This window comes from Marmota monax, unplaced genomic scaffold (genome assembly GCF_021218885.2).
Source record: "Marmota monax isolate L192 unplaced genomic scaffold, Marmota_monax_Labrador192_F-V1.1 WCK01_AAM20220418_F8-fsc00088, whole genome shotgun sequence".
NCBI classification, from domain to species: Eukaryota; Metazoa; Chordata; class Mammalia; order Rodentia; family Sciuridae; genus Marmota; species Marmota monax.
In genome coordinates, this window is record NW_026694492.1 from 7,140,280 (window position 1) to 7,164,013 (window position 23,734).

General features: G+C 34.9%; 1 protein-coding gene across 3 annotated transcripts in view; it reads left to right on the plus strand.

The window, feature by feature from the left end:
- Malt1 (MALT1 paracaspase) overlaps window positions 1-23,734 on the plus strand; it is a 55,705-nt gene that overhangs the window by 25,782 nt on the left and 6,189 nt on the right. For all 3 annotated transcript variants that reach the window (XM_046419450.2, XM_046419452.2, XM_058571357.1), the window contains 6 exons: window positions 1,791-1,817; window positions 5,583-5,615; window positions 11,692-11,895; window positions 17,661-17,838; window positions 18,601-18,675; window positions 19,297-19,424. In XM_046419450.2, coding sequence (XP_046275406.1) covers window positions 1,791-1,817; window positions 5,583-5,615; window positions 11,692-11,895; window positions 17,661-17,838; window positions 18,601-18,675; window positions 19,297-19,424 — 645 coding nt within the window. The remainder of the gene's footprint in view (window positions 1-1,790; window positions 1,818-5,582; window positions 5,616-11,691; window positions 11,896-17,660; window positions 17,839-18,600; window positions 18,676-19,296; window positions 19,425-23,734) is intronic.

Here is a 23,734-nt window from a genome sequence, read left to right on the forward strand (position 1 = left end):
TCATATCACTTTAAAATACTGTAACTATTGTTTTTATCCTGGTACATGGTAATAAATAAGAATTTTCTCACATAAGGGAGTTCTAATCCATGATATGTTAACCCTAGGTGAGAGAGCCATGTGAAGATTTACTCATCAAACATCTCTCTAACTCCTTTTTGCCTAATTGCATATTTTCTTTTAAACATCCTAATATTGGATACCTGACCACTGTGAAAATAAATAAAAAGAGAGCACTGTCATTTGGCTTCATGGTGATGCATGTGATTATTACCCTGCCATGCTGCTTCTATACCTGCACAATTTCTCAAGTAATTTTTTTCAGTGGCAAAAAAATACAAAAATTTGTTTTTTTCAGACAGCTCTATTCAGAACACGTAGAGATGAAAGTCTAGTGGTGAAGTTGCTCCAAAAATTTCAGAATGAAAAGTTAGATCCAATTTTTTCTAAAGAGCCTATAAAGATATTTTATAGTTGGTGAATTGATACATATTGTGAACAGTATCCCATGTTATATCTTTTTTTAACCTACAAAATATAATGTCCTCTATTTCATTTTGTGTATTTTGTTAAAATGTTTGATTAGGACAAGGGACAGAGGTTGAATAGGTGAAGTCTAGGGGTTTGGGTGGCATGGAATCTGTCCTATGTTAAAACTGCAGCAGTAATGCACATGTACAGATTTTAAACAATCACTTAGGAGGCCAGAGGAAGGGTCCCCCACAATGGAATGCAGAATATGCCCAAAGCACCTAACTGTATGACAAACATGTGAAACAGCCTTGCTAAGAATGTACTGACATAACTACTGGAAATGAATGTAGTCTAAAACTGAAGGCAGAAGAAATTTTCCACACCCCATGCACTGCTTCATACCACTCTTAGATTGATTTATGCCACATATAATAATAAAATTTCTGCATAACACTTTATGAATAGTATAACATTTGCAATGTATTGTTAATGTTAGTTTTTACCTTCATAAAATTTTTTGAAGAATTTTAGAAATAGTGGCTATATTGACATGGACATTTGCTTGGAATATTTTAACTGTTCTTGAGCCATGGTAAGATGACCCAGAGTGGGTACAGGCTAATTCTAAAACCACTCTACTTCTCTGAAGCATAATCACTTTTTGAGAAACCATGAGTAACCAGGAGGAAAACGTCAGGTAAAGCCCAGTAAAAGGACATTCTACAAAATACCTGACCAATTTCTCCTCAAGACTGTCAAATTCATTGGAAATAAGGAATGTCTGAGCAATTGTTTCCTAAATGGAGTCCTAGAACAAAAATTAATATAAAATGGCTCATTAGTCATGACAGATACGCCATACTAACCTAAGATGATTAAAAAGGGGGGAGGGGACTAAGTCAGTGAGTACAGGAACCCTCTTCACTATCTTTCAGTAGTTTTGTAAATTTTATAATGTTCTAAAATTAAAGTTTTGTTAGTTTCAAGAAGTTTACAGTTGCCACAAATAGACCTCTTATGAGTTCCCCCCCCCCATAATTGGCCAGAATATCTAAAACTTTGAACAAATTGTGAGTGAATTTATTTAAATTTTCAGTATTTAATGAAAGCAACAGTAGCTTAATAGTCCTAAATGATGTCCACAACAGCATTCTTTCCTATGCAGTATTTGCATGGCTTCTTCATTTAGTTTGAAAAGTTCTAAACTAATAAAACATTATGACATAATTTAAGAACCCCAAAACTACTTCTCTAGTCTGTTTGTGTGAAATTGGCAGATTATTTAAAGTAATGTATTTTCCCTTATTCTGTTTCAGATGAACTAAATGATTTTGGGCATCCTGGTGAGTAGTACAAACATAAAATGTTTTAGTTTAAATTTTTTTAAATATTTTTTTTAATTGTACACAATACCTTTATTTTGTTTATTTATTTTTATGTTGTGCTGAGGATCAAACCCAGGGCCTTGCACATGCTAGGTGAGCGCTCTACCGCTGACCCACAACCCCAGCCCCTAGTTTTAAATTTTTAAGTGATTGAATACAGTAAAAACACCATAGATAATTCTTGGTACAGTAATAATAGTAATTTTTTTTGTTGAAAGAATATAATTTAGAGGTGAAATTACTTACATGAAGTTGAATTTCATGCAAGTGAAACAAAAATAATGGTAGAAAACTAAGTATTTGAGGCAGTATAAAATACTATTGTATTTTTTATAATTGTGCATTATTCCTTATATCATAAACAAGAGTTAATGGGTAATATGATGATCTTTAATTTGGTAAAATCGAAGTAGGTTTGAAAGAGTGATAGTGGCTGGAGTGCAACTCAGTGCAACTCATGGCTAGCATGCTTGAAGCCCTACGTTTGATTCACAGCACTGCAAAAAAAAGTGACAGGCTACATTTCCGAACAGGTCATACTTTAGCCCATGTTCTCCATTCTGGAGGCAAAGAATGCATCTGAAGTAGCTGGGTAGGTCACCTTCACCTGAGGTGAGATGTGTGTGAATGGGGAAAGCTGGCACTATGCAGGTAGGCTTCTCAGTGACCATTAAGAGACTGACAGATGGCAGGAATATGCAGGCTGTATTAAGAATCTAGGCTGATTTTAATCAGAACAGATTTCTGAACAAGATAAAGGAAGACTTTAACTAGGATAAAAGGTCTATCAAAATGTAAAGCAGAGGATGTCAGTATAGCTTATGAGCATTCTAAAAGGTGCAGATAGATTTGTGAGACTGTGAATAGATTTGAAAGTAAAAGCATGCAGCAATAATTAAGAAGGGAATTATATAATCTAATGTCTATAGAAAGTCATTATTTCTCATTATTTTAACACACATAACTAGTTTGTGTGTTTTTTGTTTGGAGTTTTTGTTTGTTTGGTTTTTGGTTTTGGCAATGTGAGGAATCAAACCCAGGGCCTTGTGCATGCCATGCAAGCACTCTACCACTGAGCTATACCCAAGCTCCTATTTGCTATTTGCTATTAATTAAATTAATAGTTTAAACTATTTAATTAATAGTTTTCTATTTCATTAATAAAGATCTATCATTCTAAATGCTGTTTGAGCTGTGCTAATTGCTTATTGGCAACCTAGATAAAGCAAAAAAAAATAAATAAATAACACCATTACCAAAATATATCAGTTTCCTTGCTGTGATATCCTCGAATTCATGTGAAGCCTGAGACTTGCTTCAAACATTCAGAACTGAATACAGTTGAGAACCATCAGATGTTGTTTCACTTGGTCTACATTGAATCCTTATTCCTAAATTTATTATTTCTTGCCCTTTCATGAACATTGTGAAGTTATTTCATAAAACCTTCTGCTTACATCCATTACTAAACTTCTAAAATTTTCCTGCCCCTCTTCTTCCTTAACTCCCCAAGATTCATAGAGACAAAAAATTTGAGTTTAAAAAGAGGGACACATGGCTGGCCAGTAGCACATGCCTGTAATCACCATGGCTCAGGAAGCTGAGGCAGAAGGATTGCGAGTTCAAAGCCAGCCTCAACAAGTTAGTGAGGCCCTAAGCAACTCAGCAAGACCCTATTTCTAAATAAAATATTATAAGGATTGGGAATGAGGCTTAGTGGTTAAGCACTCCTGGTTTCAATCCCTGGTACAAAAAAAAAAAAAAAAGTGACATGGGCGAAGTTTGTGTTTGTAATAGGCTCCTGTAGCATTTATTTTACTAAATGTGTGAATAGTTACCCTCCCTACAGAATTGGGCATACAATGGATTGAACTGCATCTTTCCCTCCCTCTCTTCCTGGTGGCTTTCAAGGATGAGAGGGATTTCATTCTATGTAGAATAAAGGTAAGAGTGTAGGATCAAGAATGAGACTCCTTCAGTCAAAATCTAGATTTGCTACTACCAGCTTGACAGCTTTGGGCAAGTGACTGAGTTGAACCTCTTTCTTTATCTGTATGATGGGGTTGATGATAACACATACTTCATGGGGTAAAGTGAGGTCTAATTAAATCTGTTGTGTAGAGAGCAGTTATAACAGTGCCAACCAAAGCATCAGTGTTACTGCTGGTACTTATTCTTAACACCACTCCCATTTTCAGATTGTTATTGCTAGTAAAGTATTAAGGATTATTACCCCAGTTTTGTCATTCAGTTATCAAAGGAACTCCCCTACCTTGATTCCAATTCCATTCATCCTTATATAGTTTTATTAAAAATCTGGACTTCTTAAAGGGAAGATCAGTAGTGTAGAAGATTTTAGAGGCAGAATGGAGGGATGGGAAATGGAAGGGTAATACAGAATGAATTCTTTAAAAATCATGTGTGTGTGTGTATGTGTGTGTGTGTGTGTGTGTGTGAATTTCACCTTTATATATAAGTAAAATAATCAAATATAAATAGATGAATGAAAGGAATAGAGGAAGGACAACAGGGGAGGGATGGGAGGATGGAAAGGAAAAGTGGGGGATCGTGATCTGAAATTGAATTCCATGCATATATGAATTTGTTGGGATGAACCCAGCTATAACGCATAACTCTAAAGCACTAATTTAAAAATCTGAAAATTTTAAAACAGTAAATTAGTTATTAGGAACTAGATGTACTTTTTTTTCCTTTTAAAGTCTTTCTTTGTTTTTGTTGTTTTGTTTTGCTTGCAGTTGAACCCAGGGTTAAATTCTTTATATTTTAATTGACATATAATATTTGTACTTATTTATGGAGCACAATGTAATCTGATACATGTATACAGTGTGTAATGATCATATCATGCTATAATTAGCATCTTCATTTCAAATGTTATCAGTCCTGTGTGTAAGGAACCTTCAAATGCTTCTCTCATTATTTCGAAATGTGTATGCAGTTGCAGGTTTTTTTTTTTTAATTTGTTATATATGACAGCAGAATGCATTACAATTTATATTACACATATAGAGCACAGTTTTTCATATCTCTGGTTGTACACAAAGTAGAGTCACATCATTCGTCTTCAAACATGTACTTAGGGTAATGATGTCCATCTCATTCCACCTTTTCTACCCAAATACCCCCTCCCTCCCCCCCTTGCTCTATCCAGAGTTCATCCAATTCTCCCACACCCCCACCCAACCACAATATGAATCAGAATCCTTAAATCAGAGAAAACATTTGGCATTTGGGTTTTGGGGGGATTGGCAAACTTTACTTAGCATTATATTCTCCAACTCCATCCATTTACCTGCAAATGCCATGATGTAATTCTCTTTTAATGCTGAATAATATTCCATTGTGTATATGTACCACATTTTCTTTATCCATTCATCTACTGAAAGGCATCTAGGTTGGTTCTACAATTTAGCTATTGTGAATTGTGCTGCTATAAATATTGATGTGGTTGTGTCCCTGTAGTATTCTGTTTTTAAGTCCTTTGGGTATAGTATGACAGAACTCCTCTACCTCCTCTGTGTTTTGGTGCCCATTGTCTATCTCCCCTCCCCTTTCCAGCCTTTAGTGAATTCTGTTCTACCATATTCTTCATTTTAATGACTTTGCTGATGTTTTCATTCATTACTTTCTCACATCTTTAGCTCTGAAAATATTTGTATCATAAATAATAACATCTATTTTGCTTTCTTTATCTTTATATAGATAATAAAGAGCAAACAACTGACCAGCCTTTGGGTGAGTAGAGTTTAAAGTGCATAATCAAATATAATTAACATAATTTAATTCTATTTTTAATGATCATGAAGGGATTTAAGATATTTTAACTTGGTTTTATAAACATTTGAATGTTGAGACCTTTTTTTTTTTTTTCCTGGTACTGGGATTGAACCCAGGGTGCTCTACCACTGAGCCACTTCCCAGCCTTTTTTATTTTTATTTTTACTTTTATTTTGAGACAGGGTCTTGCTAACTTGCCAGAGCTGGCCTTGAACTTGTAATCCTCCTGCCTTAGTCTCCCAAGTTGTTGCTAAGATTACAGGTGTAATCCATTTAGGACCAAGCATTTATTTTTAATATTTTTAGAAGAAATTAGAAAAGAAAGAGGCTTTAAAAAGATGACAAATTCCATTTCAGGGGTCGGTTTTTGTGTTTTTCACTGTATGTAATCAAAGAGAAACATGTGCCTGTTAAATAGATCATAAAAAGGAAGTGCTTAACATGACTTCTTGGTGGGGTAGAAATTAGAAAAGCCATAGGGATTGCAGTAAATTTTGGCATTTGATTTCCCATCCTGTCCAGTGGGAACAGAAGAGAATGAAGGGCAAGATATAACTGAACAGTTGCATTTAAAGAATGCTTAGAGAAGAAAATATAAGGGAGAAAACCAAGAAAATTGGAGAATATCCAGGAGATACCATGTAAAAGTTAGCAGATTAACATTTAAAAAGGGTAAAAACAGTCAATATATTGATTTCAGTGGAAGTCAGGTAAGGAAATATCTAAAATTCACCACTGGATTTGATTACTGAAGAAGCCATTTTTACTTTTAGTGAAATGTCAACAGCGCCCACCTAAAATGAGTCAGTTACTGAGCTTTTGCTGGCGGTTCAGATGTAGGTAAAATATGTAGATAAAGAATAATTCAGAAGTGAACATGTGGCCGGAGTTGGGGCTCAGTGGTGAGTGCTTGCCTAGCATGTATGAGGCACTGAGTTTGATCCCTGGCACCACATAAAAATAAACAAATAAAATAAAGGTATTGTGTCCATCTACAACTAAAAACTTTAAAAAAAAAAAGTGAACATGTGAAAACAAAAACAAATTAGTTTGTTGAGGAAAATGGCAATGCAAGATTCATTGGATAGATGTATAATCAATGTTCTTGAAAAGGTGGGAGAAATACAAGGCTTTACATTTGAGAGGTGGGCTCTCCTGAAACTGCAGGTGAGAGGTTACAGGGTTCCATCAAAGAGAAGACAATTTATGGAGTAAGTTCATAGAGATATTAGGGATTTGGGCCAAGATGGGAAAAGGAGAAATTGGCTCTAAGTGGAATATTGAAACCTTATTTTGTGGGAGAGAGAGGGGTGATTTAGCAGGAAGGAGAGATTGGTAAAGATGTAGAAAGATTTGTCAGGAAGTTGACATTTTTCAATTGATGGTTTTCCTTTCTGGGTAATTCTGTTTAAAGAATTGAGAAAAAGAGTAGAGTAAGATTAAATATAGAACTTGGGCAATAGCAGAGATTTAGGGGCTAAAGAAAATTAAAGCTACCATCTCCAAGAATATGGAAGGAGTCAAACTAAGACTTTTAAAAATTAGGATTTATGGGCTGGGGTTGTGATTCAATGGTAGAGTGCTCACCTAGCATGCTTGAGGCACTGAGTTCAATCCCCAGCACTGCATAAATATAAAATAAAGATATTGGGTCCACTTAAAACTAAAAAATAAATATTTTTTTAAAAAATTAGGATTTATAATGCTACAAATCAGTTTTGTGACTTCTCTGTAACAATTCAGCTTTTTAGAGAAGGAAGACTGATGGACTAGTTTTCCTGCTCCTTTCTGCAAGCCAGGCACTGAGGTAGAGTTTACAGGGCACATCCAGAAGGAGCAAGTATTTAGAGAAATTAAACAAGGGATAAAGACTACACAAGGAAAGACAGCCTTAAAAAGTTTAGTAGATGGGCTGGGGATGTAGTTCAGTGAAAGAGTACTTGCCTAGCATGTTCAACCCCCAGTAGGGTCCAACCACCAGTACTACCAAGAAAAAGCAGGAGAATATGAGGATCAGGAGACGAAGAGTTTACTGAGTTGAAAGAAAAAATATAGGGGCAAAAATGTTAACAAATAAGAGGCCAGAGAAGAAATAACATTGTTTGGGGTTTCAGAGGTGCAGCAGCTTAGGTGACAGCAAGGTTCAGGATTTGCTCGTGGAACTGGCAACAGTGAAGGTAAAGCCTTTGGTGCTAAAGAAGACAAGGGACTAGGAATTACTGCATTTTTTAAAAAGCTGCTCTGTTTCATTCATAGTGGTAAGTTGTTGTGCATTGCAGGTCTGTTATCTTTCCTCTAGAACCCTAAGCCTCAGTTGTTAAGGAAGTCCTATTAGAATAGTATCCTGAACAAAGCCATGGCTATTCTATCCTTATATATGTATGTAAGTACACAGTATGATGAGGTCCAAATGTAACCGGCTGATAGTTGAAGATGGTTTCGTAGAATATCAAATACACTAATATTAGTGTAATACCAGTAAATTAAGTGTTTTCACTTGGTGAAATGTATAATTATGCCTTGAGATGTAGACACTTTCCTCATGTTTTGTAGATGATAATTTAAAGCTATAAGTGGTTTGTTGGTACTATAGACTGAACACAAGGTACTTTATATTTTTTTATTTAGAGATAAGTTCTTGCTAAGTTGCTTGGGACCTTGCTATATTGCTAAGGCAAGCCTTGAATTTTTGATCCTCTTGCCTCAGCTTCCTGTCACTGGGATTACAGGCATGAGCCATTGTGCCAGCTAAAACTCTTTAAGTGTTTAATGAAACTTGTTTAGGATTACAAATTTCATAGCTGAGGATCAATACCCAGGAGTATTGATATACCCTGATATACCCAGGAGTTCCACAGCTTCTTTTATGTTGGGTGTCCTTTCTCAAGCTGTACTAATTGAAAGAATAGTAAGATAAACTAAAGATCAGCTTAGCTTTTATCATGAAATTCACCAAACGTTAAATGTCTCATCTATGCTACCCTTTGTGAAGTAAGAGAATAAGCCTTGGCTCCTGAACTCAGGGCATTGCAATCCTAATAAGGGACGCAGATGTTAAGTGAATAATGCAGTACATGATGCGTGCTATAACACAAATAGACATGTAATACATGCCATACAAGCAATAGGTAAAGAATTTAGAAATAGTTCAGAAATTGTTCATGGAAGATGGTAATCAAATTTGTTCAAGAAGATCCCAGGGAAGGCGTTACCTAAGAGGCAAAGCCCAGGTGAGAATTTTCAGATAAATAGGAGGATCCCAAGTAGACAAAGTGAGAATAGTATTTGAGGCAAAAGGAATGAAGCATGGTGAGCATGGAGATATGAGACCTGGGTAGGGAATAAGCAGGTCAGTACTGTGGGAAGGCAGAGTCCTAGGAAAGGAATTTACAGATTAGAGTGGTAGTGTAGTCTATTGCTGAATAACAGTATTCCAAAATTTACTATCTTAAAAACAGGAGTTTTATTCTCTCTCATGATTCTGCAGTTCATCTGGGTTCAGCAGCTGATTCTTGACTGTTTTCCTTTAGGAACAATCATTGGTGTGCAGTTACTTAGTGATCAGGACCGCAGCATCCAAGATAGCTTTGCTCACGTATTTTTAGTTTGTAAAACATGGGGGGAGAGTCATTAAAAGGTTTAATGCATCAGAATAATAAGGACTATATATTTAGCCAGTCAGATTGTATGCTGTTACTCAATTTTTGATGCATATGCAAAGATTTTTTTATTTAACAAATATTTAATAGTACTTAATTTGTACCAGTCCCTTTTCTAGGTACTAAGGGATATTAACTCATTTTGAATAAGTAACATAATAATTAGACTTATTAGGTACAAAATTAATCATATAAAACTTTACCAATTTTTGAAGAACACTGCATTAAACTTCAGAAGAGGTCTAGATCATGTAGTAAAATATCTTTCTGAAATGGTTTCATTTTTCTTTTGTGTAATGAATTAGCATTTTTGTTTATTTTTTTAATCCTATTTTTGGGAGTAGCAGTTCTGGGGATGGAATGCAGGGCCTCATGCATGCTAACATGAGCTCTACTCCTGAGCTACACCCCCAACCCCATGTTTCTTTTTCCACTAAATGAATGGGTTGTGTTCAAAAAGTTGTGGTTGGTTCTTACAGTTAATGTTTTCATAAAAAATTTCTTGCATTTATTTTTTATATGAAAACCCAAACATAAATTGTATAGTTACTGTTTTGAAGTTTTTTCTTTATTCTTCTCCCTTAACTCCTCAAATTCAAATTTTACCATTTTTTCTCTGTCCTTTCTCTAAAGTTTTACTCTTTCTTTCTCTTTCCACAACCAGTTTTCTGGAATAAGTCTTTGTCATCTCTCATTTCAACCATAGCATCTGCTTCTCTGTTCTAAATCCACCCCAGTTCTCCTGCCATCAAGGAACTGCTTCACAAGTAGGTGAGGCAAGGTAGGATTTACTTGTATAAATTTTCTTAACATTAATTTGAAGAAAATGCTCTATGGGATTTTAGGAACTGCCTATTAAAAACTATCATTGGGGAAAATTTTGGAAGAGTTATGGGCCATTATTGTTGATACATACATTGTAAGGCATATAGTTCTCAAATTGTTGAACCTTGGCATTCTCTAAACTGTACTCTTCTTTCCCAAATATAGTCTGTGTCATTTAATGACAGCAATATGTTCTGAGAAATGCTCTGTTAGGCCATGTAGGTCAATTACTGAATGTGGCCCCAGTACAGTTGAGATATAGTAAACATAAGATGTATGAGACTGCTGTCAGCATAACAAGGCAATTGTACAGTGAACTTCTTTTAATGTAAGTAGAAGGTGTACACTCTACAATAACACTGATTAATTTAAAATATATAAGCTAATAGCATAGTCACTTATCATCCTTTTCAAATATGTCCTATAGGTCATTGAATGTGCTATATTTTCATATGACAGGCTGCATAATATATTGTTTACACCTTTTGTCCCCACCCTAGACCCTCAAAGAAAGGTAGTGGTAAAGTCTCTTAAGCCCTAAGCTGGTTGTTTAGAGCAAGTCACACACCTGATTAAGCTAGCTGGTACTTTTAAGGCATTAGGTATAGGTATCTTACACACACACACACACACACACACACACACAGAAGAGCCTATTTTTATCAGAACCCACTCTTTAGCAAAGTCTCACAGTACACTGAGCTCACATATCCCTCAAATAGCCTCATGACAGACAGGAAGTATTTTCAAAAGAAGTTAGGAGAAGACAGTAGTAGCTTTACAGAGCTACTGCAGAAACAAATAATACAATCCTGCTGGAGTTTCTTCTTTTCTCTGATCTTTTCCCTTACTTGCTCTGATAAGACTTCTTTATGTCTCTTTTTTAGGTATTTCTTTTGTTTTTACCTCTTCTATTCTCAGCAAAACAGGACCTAATTTGATGGGGACTCAATTCTAAATATTCTTTGTTTAATTTGCTCTGAAAGTCTAGTTGAATATTATTTTGTTGTAATTCCATAAGAGTATGGGGGGGGGGGGCGGTGGCAGTACTGGATTGAATTCAGGACACTCGATCACTGAGTCACATTCCCAGCCCTAATTTGTATTTTATTTAGAGTCAGGATCACACTGAGTTGCTTAGCACCTCACTTTTGCAGGGGCTGGCTTTGAATTCATGATCCTTCTACCTCAGCCTCCCAAGCCACTGGGATTATAGGCATGCGCCACTGCTCCTGGCAATAAAAGTGTATTTTAATGTTAGTTACCATTGTATTTCTTTGCAGCTAACAAATATCCTTTACCTGGTCCTCACAAGTATTTGTAAGCTTAATTTCAGTTGTTTGTTCATATAGCCTCTTAAGTCCCTTCATGTGTTGATTTCCTACATAAAGCAATAGTACTAAAATGAAATTAGATTATGATAAAATCTTATTTGAAATGAAATGATACAATCTTAAAGCAAAAGTACATTAAAATGATATCATTTCCATAGGTATTAATTTGTGTATCCTCCTTTAAACCTACGATGCCCCCCCCTTTTTTTTTTACAGCAAAGGACAAAGTTGCTCTTTTGATAGGAAATATGAATTACTGGGAGCACCCCAAACTTAAAGCTCCTTTGGTGGATGTGTATGAATTGACCAACTTACTAAGACAGCTAGATTTCAAAGTTGTTTCATTATTGGATCTTACTGAATATGAGATGCGTAATGCCGTGGATGAATTTTTACTGCTTCTAGACAAAGGAGTATATGGTAAGATATTTATAATATCTTTATAATTATCTACTATTCTCATTGTACAAGTTAAGAATTGAAAATTAGGGTAAAGGTAAGATAAATACATTATTGAAGAGTTTTATTTTTCTTATAAAAAAAAGATAAATTTGATCTTCATTCCATGTATAACTGATAACTTTTTAGCTCAATGTCTTTACTTTTATGTTTCTTATTTCATCAAAACAATATTGTTCTTATTAGACTTATTAGCAGTCTTTTGTGATTTTATTTTTTATTGATTATGAGAGCTACCATATAGTAAAGCTTGGTGATCAAATAGGAAAAGATACTTTCGTATATGTAAAATAATAAATATGAAAGGTTGTACCAGAATATACATTGTGGGGGTTTTTTCCTCCTTTTTCCTAATCATTGTGTGGTGTTTTGTAGTTTTTTAGTGAGAACCAGATTTTAATATGGAAATGTTGGTGAACAAGGTATATAATTTTTTTTCTTTTTTTCTTTTTTGATGCTGGGGATTGAACCCATAGCCTCACATATGCTCTGCCATTGTGCTATACCCCTGGCCTAGTCAGTTTAGAAATTAAAAATCCAGATAGCCAGGCATGATGGTGCCCACCTCTAAACTCAGCAACTTGGGGTGAGGCAGGAGGATCACAAGTTTAAGACTAGCCTGGGCAACATAGCAAGACCCTGTGTCAGATTTTAAAAATAAAAATAATAAGGGCTAGGGATGTAGCTCAGTGGTAAAGTGCCCTTGGTCAATCCCCAGTACTGAGAGAGAGAGCCTATACAGATATGATTCAAATGTTAATGGTTTTTCCCATTCTTTTACTTAAATATATTAAGACACTGCATGTCTGATAAAGAATTTTTAAAGCAACAGAATATGTTTCCAGTGGTAATTTGTCAATTTATTTCTTTTAATATGCGCAACCTCAAACATCAGTAGGCCAGCCGTTGAGCTCATCTGAACTGTATTTCTGAAAATTGTGCTTACTATGACATTGTGCAATAACATTTGACTGCCAGGAAAATAACACTTCCAGGGCTATCCTTAGGCATACAATCAATTAAAAAAAAAAAGTTTCAATTTTACTTTTATATGTTTCAAGTAATTTTACTTTAATAATTTATGGATTTTGATTTTTTATTTATAATTAGATTGATTAATCAGGCAAGTTGGCAGAATTGCTCATAATTCTCAAAGTAGAATTTTTAATAGAACAAAAAGCATTTCTTTCAAGATTTAGCACACTGAGTATAAGAGATGAGGAAAAGTCTTAAAATCTTATTTAGGCCGGCATGGTGGCATACACCTGTAATCCCAATAGCTCAGGAGGCTGAGGTAGGAGGATTGCAAGTTCAAAACCAGTCTCAGCAACTTAGTGAGGCCCTAAGCATCTTAGTGACACGCTATCTCTAAACAAAATATTAAAAAGGGCTGGGGATGTAGCTCAGTGGTTAAGTACCAAAGGAAAAAAAAAAATCTTATTTAAATGACTTTCATTTTCTGAATAATGAGAATTACCACTGTGACACAGCTGAAGTTAACAAGGTAACTACTATTTGCAACTTCAGCTATTATGTTCATGTTGTAATAGTATAACTTTGCTAATGAGCATTATGGGATGATAACTGGTGGGTGCAACCATCCATTTTTCTTATGAAAATAGGAAAGAATATACTGTACTAAGATGCCCTATTACTGACTTATACTTTCATCTTAGACTCAGGTGGATTGCTTAAGTGTATTCATCTCAGTTTTTAAGGTACCTAAATAGCTTAAACATGAAAAGTCTTCAAAACTTCTTTAGAAGCAATGAGATATAAGAAAAAATATTGGTAAATTTAGATTTCTGGATTGGTAAACTATTGAGAGTGAAGGAATTCTCTGAAAAAGTATGTACTCGAGTATCTATTCTTATTTTTATTGACAGTGTCACCTTGCTTTTTAAGCCTTTTATTTGGCTAATCAAATCAAAACCTTTAATTGTCCCTGCTAAATAGAGAACCAGAAATATAAAAAGCTGGGGAAAGATTTCAGTTGAGGCCCCACTATAAAAACAATCATCTTGGGGTACAGAGTAAAGAGACATGTTAGGGCAAAATGGTAGCTTAAGGAAGCTAGAACATTTTTAAATCCCACTGATTCATGTCTTAACAGGGTGGCTGCATTTTATTTTGAAGTATTGTGACTATCCAAAACATCAGACACATCTACATTAAATGTAAGTGTGTTAAAGGCCTGAGGGTTTAGGGCATTTCATAAATAAACCTTTAATTTTTGTTTGGACTGTGCCTTTGACTCTGATTGATATCCCCAGATGACTGGTAGTACCTGAGGGGTGGAGAGGAGGTGAAGGTAGAGTCATGGGGATTTCAGCTTGAACAATTTTAGGTTAGAAAAACATAGGGACTCAAGTTTATGCCATTATATTATTATGTTATTTATGGGCTTGTAAAATATAAGTTACAGTAGAACAGAAAATAAGTAATTCAAAATATATGAAACGTATGTTTACAAATGCCTTAAAAATAGAAATAATTGAATGATATTAGGTGTCCTTGAAGATAAGTAAGATAAAGATTTTTAGTTATATAGATAGCTAAGGTAAAAAGTAACTGTTTGGCCTATTATCAATCCACCAAATGCTTTAGTATGTTCATCACTGGCTGCAGCTTATCTGTGCTTTTGTGGGGAAGAAATAAAAGTGTCTGGTCAAAAGATGGCAGAAGCCTTGTTCACCGAGGAAGAGTTTGTCATTCAGTTCTTGGCAGCTCAGTGGTTAAGAAGGAGGCCTCAGAGTAAGCTAGCCCAGGCTCAGGCTCTGGCTTTTCTGCTTACAAGCAGTGTAACTAAGGTGGTTTACCTTTTCTAAGCCAACAGTGATCTCAAAAAATGATTAGTAATAAATTAATGGGATTGGTAAAGGAAAAGTAAGAGCAAATAATTACTTCCGTGCCAGCACCTTGAAGTGCTCAAAATATTGCAGCAGTGACGACTTCCTGAAAATTTATTAAGGAAATTAATTCAACCTTTATTTTTAGGTTGAGGATTTAGACTAGGCAGCATTCTGCTTTGGGCCTCCATTAGGTTTCTAAGGAGGTGGGGGGAGAGGAGTTTATAAAGTATTAAAATAGTGAGAAACTGGTATACTAACATTTTATACTTTATATTTCCTGAGAATAATGTTAAATAAAAAGTCAGCAGTAAATAATAGAGACAGTATAATACAGCACAGTGATAAACTGGCCTACATTCAAATTCTGATTCTATCACTTTTAGTGGTTTGAATTCAGGTAAGCTTATAAACTTATTATTGTCTGTTTTCACATCTGTAAAGGGGGAATGATAATATAATATTATATACCTTGTCCTAAGGATTATATGAGGTCACATAACTGAAGTGCTGTCCTGGAGCCAGACCTGGCACAGCAAGTTCTCTTGAGTCTCCCAGAGGTGGGGTTGACCTCATCAGAGCACTGTGCTACGTGGAGCGCAGATCCTCTCGGGAGGGAGAGTTTTTTAGAGAAGTGAATATCTCCTCTGTGGTCAGAAGTAAATAGCTTTGGCAAATTTTATTCCTGAAAATCATATTCCAGAGAAATAAATACCCTAAAGATCTATTGTGCAGAATTATATCTCTGACTATGTTAGGTTCTTTGACATTTTATAGACATCTATATTGTCTTCTGTCCTTGAGTAATGGGTTAGTTTATTATTACTGGATATGGAATTTTTAAAATAAATCTCAACTACTTTACATAAAAACACTTAATATAATTTGGTTGCAGGCTTTAATAGAAAATGTTTATACTTTTCATGAATCTTCTTGGGAAGAAGACGTATTTTGGTTTAAGTACCTTGATTTCAGCAGTTAGAAGGCTGAGCATATGACTGACACAGTAGAACCATACCTAGCTTTCCTCTAGATGAATGGAAACAAACCTTCCCTCTCTTCTCTCCCTAATTTGCTTCTTCTCCCAGACCAAATCTTACTAAAGCTATGCATTTTCAATGATATGATGTGGGTAGCACCCAGGCTTTCTGGTTGATGCTCTCTAATACCCATAGTTAGAATAGCACCACTTCTACTTAAATCAGACCCTTTACAAAAGGGCTCTATATCTGATTCTGTCTTGATCAGTTTGATATAATGCAGTTCAGTAAGTACTTACTGGATTCCTATCATATCCACAGTCCAGATAAGAAATGTGCTACTGCTGAGAGCAATATAGAGAATAAAGAACAAGATCTATTCTCTCAAGAAAATTATAGTTCCTTAATATAATGGGACAAAGCACTGTCTGTGGAGTCTATTCACCTATCAGTTGTATGACTTTAAGCAAATCATTTAATCTTTTTAATTTTCTCATCTATGTAGGTAGGAATAATTTATAGATTGTGTTATATGTATTAAAATTAGATTGTATGAAAGTACATGTCACTATGATCATTTTCTATCAGAAAAACTGAAGTGTGTGTACAACTATACAATGTTAGTCAAAGCCAGTGATTGTTAAAAAGTACTGCCACCACTTTTCAAAGCAGGGAGAGATTGCAGTATGTTAGAAAGATATAAGCAAATGATAACTTGCCCAGGAGTCTGAACTTGAGATGCTATTTGAGGATAGGTTAAAATATAGGGCAATCAAAGAAAAAAAGTCATGAAGATTCAAAATAAGCAGTGAAGTCACTGATGGGGAAATAGAGTCATATTTTGAATACTTAGTATCAATTTTACTTTTAAAATGTATAATTTAGTGGGTCAGACTGTCCCCAAAGTTGTGCACTGGTAATCACCAACTCTCTACTTTCTTTAACCCAAAAAGAAACCCATTAGTAGTCAGTACTTTTCCTCCATACCCTACCTTTTTCTATCTTTATGGACTTGCCTATTCTGAACATTTCATATAAATGCAAATTTAATATATAGTCTTTTATGTCTGCCTTTTACTTAGTGTAAAAATTTTAAGTTTCATCCATATTGTAGCCTGTATCAGACTTTATTATTTTAGGGCTGAATAATATTTCACTATATGAATATACCACATTTTTCCTGTCTGTTTATCAGCAGGTAGGTTTTTGGATTGTTTTCACTTTCTGGATATTATGAATAATGCTGCTGTAAGTTTTTGGGTACACGTTTTTAAGTGGACTTAAGTTTTCAGTTCTCTAGGAGTGGAATTGCTGGGTCATATGGTAATTTTTTGTTTACCTTTTTGAAGAATTGTTAAACTTTCTAAACTTCTTACACCATGTTATATTCCCTCCAGAAGTAATTGGATCTCGATTTCTCTACATCTTTACTTGCACTTTTTATTCTCTTTTTACTATAGATAACCTAGTAAGTGTGAAGTGATATCTTATTGTGGTTTTGATTTGCATTTTCCTAGTGGCTCATGATGTTGAACATTGCTTGCCTGTTCATCTTTTATATATTTCCTAAGCTCCTTCCTTGTGCCAGGAATACACAGATGAATTTAAGACTTCTGTGCACTGAAGGAAATCTTCACCTTTTGAGATAAATGAGCCAGGAAAACAGTCCTACACCCTTTTCTTTATACAACCTGAGATAAAACTGCAATTCATATTATAAATATATTCTTGTATGAATTAGAATACACTTCATACTGCATCTTGATGTCTTAAATGCAGAATTTAAGTAAAGACTGTTGCCTCAATAATTTAAAATGGAAGTTAACATTGACTGAATTTATATTGAGTGTTTCTTAGAGTTAACATCTATCTCTTTTCTCCCTGCCCCTCTCTCCAGGGTTATTATATTATGCAGGACATGGTTATGAAAACTTTGGAAACAGCTTTATGGTCCCTGTAGATGCTCCAAATCCATATAGGTCTGAAAATTGCCTGTGTGTACAAAATATACTGAAATTGATGCAAGAAAAAGAAACTGGACTCAATGTATTCTTGTTGGATATGTGTAGGAAAAGGTAAAATTTTAATGTTTATTAAATTACTTTTGTTTTTAAATATCAACCTTGATAAATTAAACCTAAGGCAAACTTGTAAGAAGTCAAGAACCATTTGAATTTTTGAATTTCTGATTATAAATTGAAACTGAAAGAAGAAAACTAGAAAAAATTCCTTGTTTCTCTATGTATATCAAATTATTTTTATTCTATTCCTGTTTGTCAGAGAATAAAAGTGAAGAACTAAAAGGCATGGTTATCACACTACAAAGAGTTAACTCTCCAGAATGCCTGAACATGTTTCTGACAGTCACTACAGTTATTCCTTCAGGAATTAAAACCATACCCCTAGAGTTAGGACACATCACTAGTTAGCCCTGGATCTGCAAATATTGAAAGGATAGCTGAAGCAAATGTTTAAAGGTTTGGATCCCATTTGCCTGCCACTGCATTGCTAAGGAACAGAACCAATGATTATTGGATTTACTGCTTTTCACTTTCTCAGCATTTACCAATCAAACCCAATGCCCAAGTTTAAATGTACCTCCAGTTTTAAAGCTAACAGAAGATGTGACTGTTTGCCTTTTTGTGTGTGCAGGAGCCTGAGATTATTTTTGGTAAATAAATTGCTGACTAGATGAAGCAATTTGGAACCTGCAATTTTAAATAATTTCTACTAAAATTATATTGTATTTTTCATTATATTATTTATATTCTTTAAAGAATACTGTTCAACTTTTCACATTTGTATCTGTCCTTCTCTCCTTTCTTCCTTTTAAATAGAAATGATTATGATGACACCATTCCAATCTTGGATGCACTAAAAGTCACTGCCAATATTGTGTTTGGATATGCCACGTAAGAAAATTTTATGCTTATGTTGGGATTCCTTTATTTATTCTTTGATGTTTTCTTTTGATTGGAGATTAGAGGCCTAGATGCATAGATATCTAGACATAAATTTGCCTCCTTGATGTTCTTGGTGCAAAGTTTTAAATACTTGACATCAGCACCAAATGTCTTGGTATCTTATTACTAAGCACCAATGCATTTAGTTCCTGCTTAAAGATAACTCTTTAATTAGGGATGTCATTGTAGGGGAGGAGGAGAGAGAATGAAGCTCATCACTGTACATGGATACTCCAGGTAGCAAGTATTTGCTTCTTTAAAAACTTCTTTCTTTAATTTCTTATTCAGTGGATATTGACAAAGTATAGTTTTATGTATTTATGGAGTACAAAGTGGAGTCATGGATCAAACAAATTAACGCATTCATCACCTCAAAATATTTACTGTCTAATAGCATTTTGTCCTTTGACCAGCAACTCCCACTCCCCCTACTTGCCAGTCTCCAGGAATCACCATTCTGCCTTCTGCTTCTCTGTGTTTGATTTGATTAGCCTCCACATGTAAATAAGAATGTGGCTTTTGGCTTTCTGTGCCTGGTTTATTTCACTTCTTTCTCTTGGTGTTTTTAAGGTGTCAAGGAGCAGAAGCTTTTGAAATCCAGCATTCTGGATTGGCAAATGGAATCTTCATGAAATTTTTAAAAGATAGATTATTAGAAGATAAAAAAATTACTGTGTTACTGGATGAAGTTGCAGAAGGTAAAATTTAAAGAAAGAAATCAACTCAGAAAAAGGAGTGGGAGATAAACCTACTCAGGGTTCCCTGTTTGGTGATTATTTTATTCTTACTAGTACCATGTGGATTTGGAATTGACATTTATTTTATAAAACAATTTTTAAATGTAATGTTCATCAGAGCTCCTGCTATTTAATTCCTTTCTTCTCTCCATGCAGTCTTAGCTTCATGGCATTTGTGCAGTATCACTTAGCTGACAGGGCTGACATCAGACACAGTGATAAAGTAATCCTCAGAACTATACCTTGTTTTTGTGCCTGGTGCCTTGATGCTGCCCACTGTACTTGCCTGGAAGAAAGGGGGGATAAAAGGCCAGTGAACAGTCTCTTCTGGGATTAGAGAGAGAATCTTACAGAAATTTTGACACTCTGATAGAAAAAGCCAAGTTCATTCTTTAATTGGTGAACTTAGTATTTTTGAAGCCTGCTGTAAAGGCTTGATCCTAGAGGTCTAATGCTGTGTCTTCTATATCCTCTTGTCCCCTGCCCTGCCTTCTAGTACAGTGCTTGCTGTCTGTGCTCCTGTCAGGTCTGAATAAGTATGTGTTACATCAGTAGATTACAGTGTTGTGGAAATGTCCTTTTATGATCCAGACGAAAAATAAGGTAATGCTAGTGCAAACTAGCACTCCCTAAAAATGAGTTTCATGGATGTTCCTGAGATGACAGTTTGAGTGTAAGTTATTTCACTGGCAACTGTCAGTAACATTTATTTTCATGTTTTTGTCAATGTAGATATTTTAGTTATACCCCATGACTTAACCACTCTCTTAATGTAGCCTGCCAGGGCTTTGGGTTTTCTCCCCACCCTCCTGTTTTTTTCCAGAGAAGTTCTGCTTTTAATTCATTTACACATTGGGCTTCCCTATAAGTGTCAATTGAAGAAAAGATTCTTCTGCTTAAAACAAACAAAAAAAAAAAAAGTAAAATATTTGGATTATATTAGTTATTTTTATACTGAGATCCATTAAGGTGCTTCAGAGCCTCTAAAGTGTTTTTAGTCTAATTTCATTTTTAAAGTATATTTTAAGCTCTGTGTACTATTAGGAAGGCTGAAACAGGGAGGATCACAAACCAGCTTGGACAAAAGGGGCTAGAGATGTAGCTCAGAGGCAGAATATTCCTGGGTTCAATCCCTAGTATCATGAATGAGTGAATATTTCAACTATTTTAAAACAACAGAAAGCACCAGACTGGAGTTGTGGCTTAGTGGTAGAGGGTTCGCCTAGCACAAATGAGACACTGGGTTTGTTCCTTAGCACCACATAAAAACAAATAAATAAAGTTATTTTTAAAAGTATTTTTTATAATGTATGAAATATGATATGTCAAGAGCTTTGTAATGTTTTGAACAACCAATAAAAAATAAAAATAAAAAGTATTTTTTAGGCAATAAATAAAAGTTTATTTTTTTAGGTATTAACTTTATTTTTTTTTAATTTTATCTATATATGACAGCAGACTGCATTACAATTCTTATTATATAGAGCACAATTTTTTATGTCTCTGGTTGTATACATAGTATATTCACATCAATTTGTGTCTTCATACCTGTACTTTGGATAATAATGATCATCACATTCCACCATCATTAATTACCCCATGCTCCCTCCCTTCCCCTCCCACCTCTCTGTCCTATCTGGAGTTCATCTATTCCTCCCATGCTCCCTCTCCCTGTCCCACTATGAATCAGCCTCCTTATATCAAAGAAAACATTCGGCATTTGTTTTTTTGGGATTGACTAACTTCACTTAGCATTGTCTTCTCTAACTCCATCCGTTTACCTGCAAATGCCATGATTTTATTCTCTTTTATTGCTGAGTAATATTCCATTGTATATATATGCCACATTTTTTTTTTATCCATTCATCTACTGAAGGCCATCTAGGTTGGTTCCACAGTTTAGCTATTGTGAATTGAATTACTATTGTGTTGCTATAAACATTGATATGGCTGTGTTCCTATAGTATGCTGTTTTTAAGTCTTGGGTATAGACCGATGAGAGGGATAGCTGGGTAGGTGAAATGGTGGTTCCATTCCCAATTTTCCAAGAAATCTCCATACTGCTTTCCATATTGGCTGAACCGATTTGCAGTCCCACCAGCAGTGTATGAGTGTACCTTTTTCCCCACATCTTCACCAACACTTATTGTTGTTTGTATGCATAATAGCTGCCATTCTGACTGGAGTGAGATGAAATCTTAGAGTGTTTTTGATTTGCATTTCTCTAATTGCTAGTGATGATGAACATTTTTTCATGTATTTGTTGATTGTACATCATCTTCTGAGAAGTGTCTCTTCAGGTTCTTGGCCCACTTATTGATTGGGTTATTTGTTTTTTTGGTGTTTAGCTTTTTGAGTTCTTTATATACCCTAGTGATTAGTGCTCTATCTGCTGTGTGAGGGGTAAAGATTTGCTCCCAAGATGTAGGCTCTCTATTCACCTCACAGACTGTTTCTTTTGCTGAGAAGAAGCTTTTTAGTTTGAGTCCATCCCATTTATTGATTCTTGATTTTAATTTGTGTGCCACGGGAGTCTTATTAAGGAAGTTGGGGCCTAATCCCACATGATAGAGATTAGAGCCTCCTTTTTCTTCTATTAGACACAGGGTCTCTGGTTGTATTCCTAAGTCCTTGATCCATTTTGAGTTGAGTTTTGTGCATGGTGAGAGATAGGGGTTTAATTTCATTTTGTTGCATATGGATTTCCGGTTTCCCAGCACCATTTGTTGAAGAGGCTCTTTTCTCCAATGCATGTTCTTGGCACCTTTGTCTAATATAAAATAATATTGTAGTTTTGTGGGTTAGTCTCTGTGTCCTCTGTTCTGTACCATTGGTCTACCAGTCTATTTTGGTGCCAATACCATATGTTTTTGTTACTATTGCTCTGTAGCATAGTTTAAGGCCTGGTATAGTGATGCCACCTACTTCACTCTTCTTGCTAAGGTTTGCTTTACTATTCTGGGTCTCTATTTTTCCAGATGAATTTCATGATTGCTTTTTCTATTTCTATGAGGAATGTCATTGGAATTTTGATCAGAATTGCATGAAATCTGTATAGTGCTTTTGGAAGTATGTCATTTTGATAATATTAATTCTGCCTATCCAAGATTCCCAAGTGTTTTTTTGTTTTGTTTTTGTTTTGTTGTTGTTGTTGTTGTTGTTGTTGTTGTTTGAAGCTATTGAGAATGGGGTAGTTTTCCTCATTTCCTTTTCTGAGGATTTGTCACTGATATACAGAAACGCCTTTGATTTATGGGTGTGATTTTATATCCTGCTACTTTGCTGAATTCATTTACTAGTTCTAGGAGTTTTCTGTTGGAACTTTAGGGCCTTCCAGGTATAGAATCATATCATCAGCCAATAGTGCCATTTTGAGTTCTTCTTTTCCTATATGTGTCCCTTTAATTTCTTTTATCTAATTGCCAGTGTTTCAAGAACTATGTTAAATAGAAGTGGTGAAAGAGGGTATATCTGTCTTGTTCCAGTTTAAATAAAGTTATTTTTTAAAGTATTAAAAAAAAAAAGTTCCACACTTACCCATATAGGTTTACTTACCAAGTTGCCATGACAACAAATGGCATCTTGGTATGTAATGTGATTATTTTTTTATTTCTTATAAACTTCTTAGGAAAGTTTTGCTTTTTGCTGATCTTTTTTAGATCTACCATGTCTCCTTAATTAAAATTGCCAATTCCAGCTATGTACAAATAAAACAAAATATGAAACAAATTTTCGCTGTAATAGTTGTAGCTCCAGAATATAATTTTTTGTACTATTCAGTACAGCCTATTCAGTTGATTGAAATGGCAAAATGAATGCTCACTAGTCTAGTTTGTCAGTTTGGCTTTCAGATATCTGAAAATGATCTTCATATTTAAACTCCAAGACCTGCTAGAAATAAACACTTATTTAGTCAGGCACAGTGGCACAAGCCTATAATCCCAGTGACTTAGGAGACTGAGACAGGACAATCCCAAATTCAGGGACAGCCTGGGCAACTTTGCAAGATCCTGACTAAAAATAGAATAAAACAGGCTGGGGATGTAGCGTAGTGGTAGGGGACTTGCCGAGCATGTGGATTTGATCCCAGCACTACAGAAACAAAACAAAAAAGCTTATTTAATTAGTAGTACCCACAAACTTCCTTCTGAGGTATGTATTATGAACAGATGCACAATCTGAATCTAAGACATTTACAGAAATCTACATCTAGTTATGTTTCCTCTATCTGTTCCCTGCCACCTTCCATGATAATAATCATTTCTAAATAC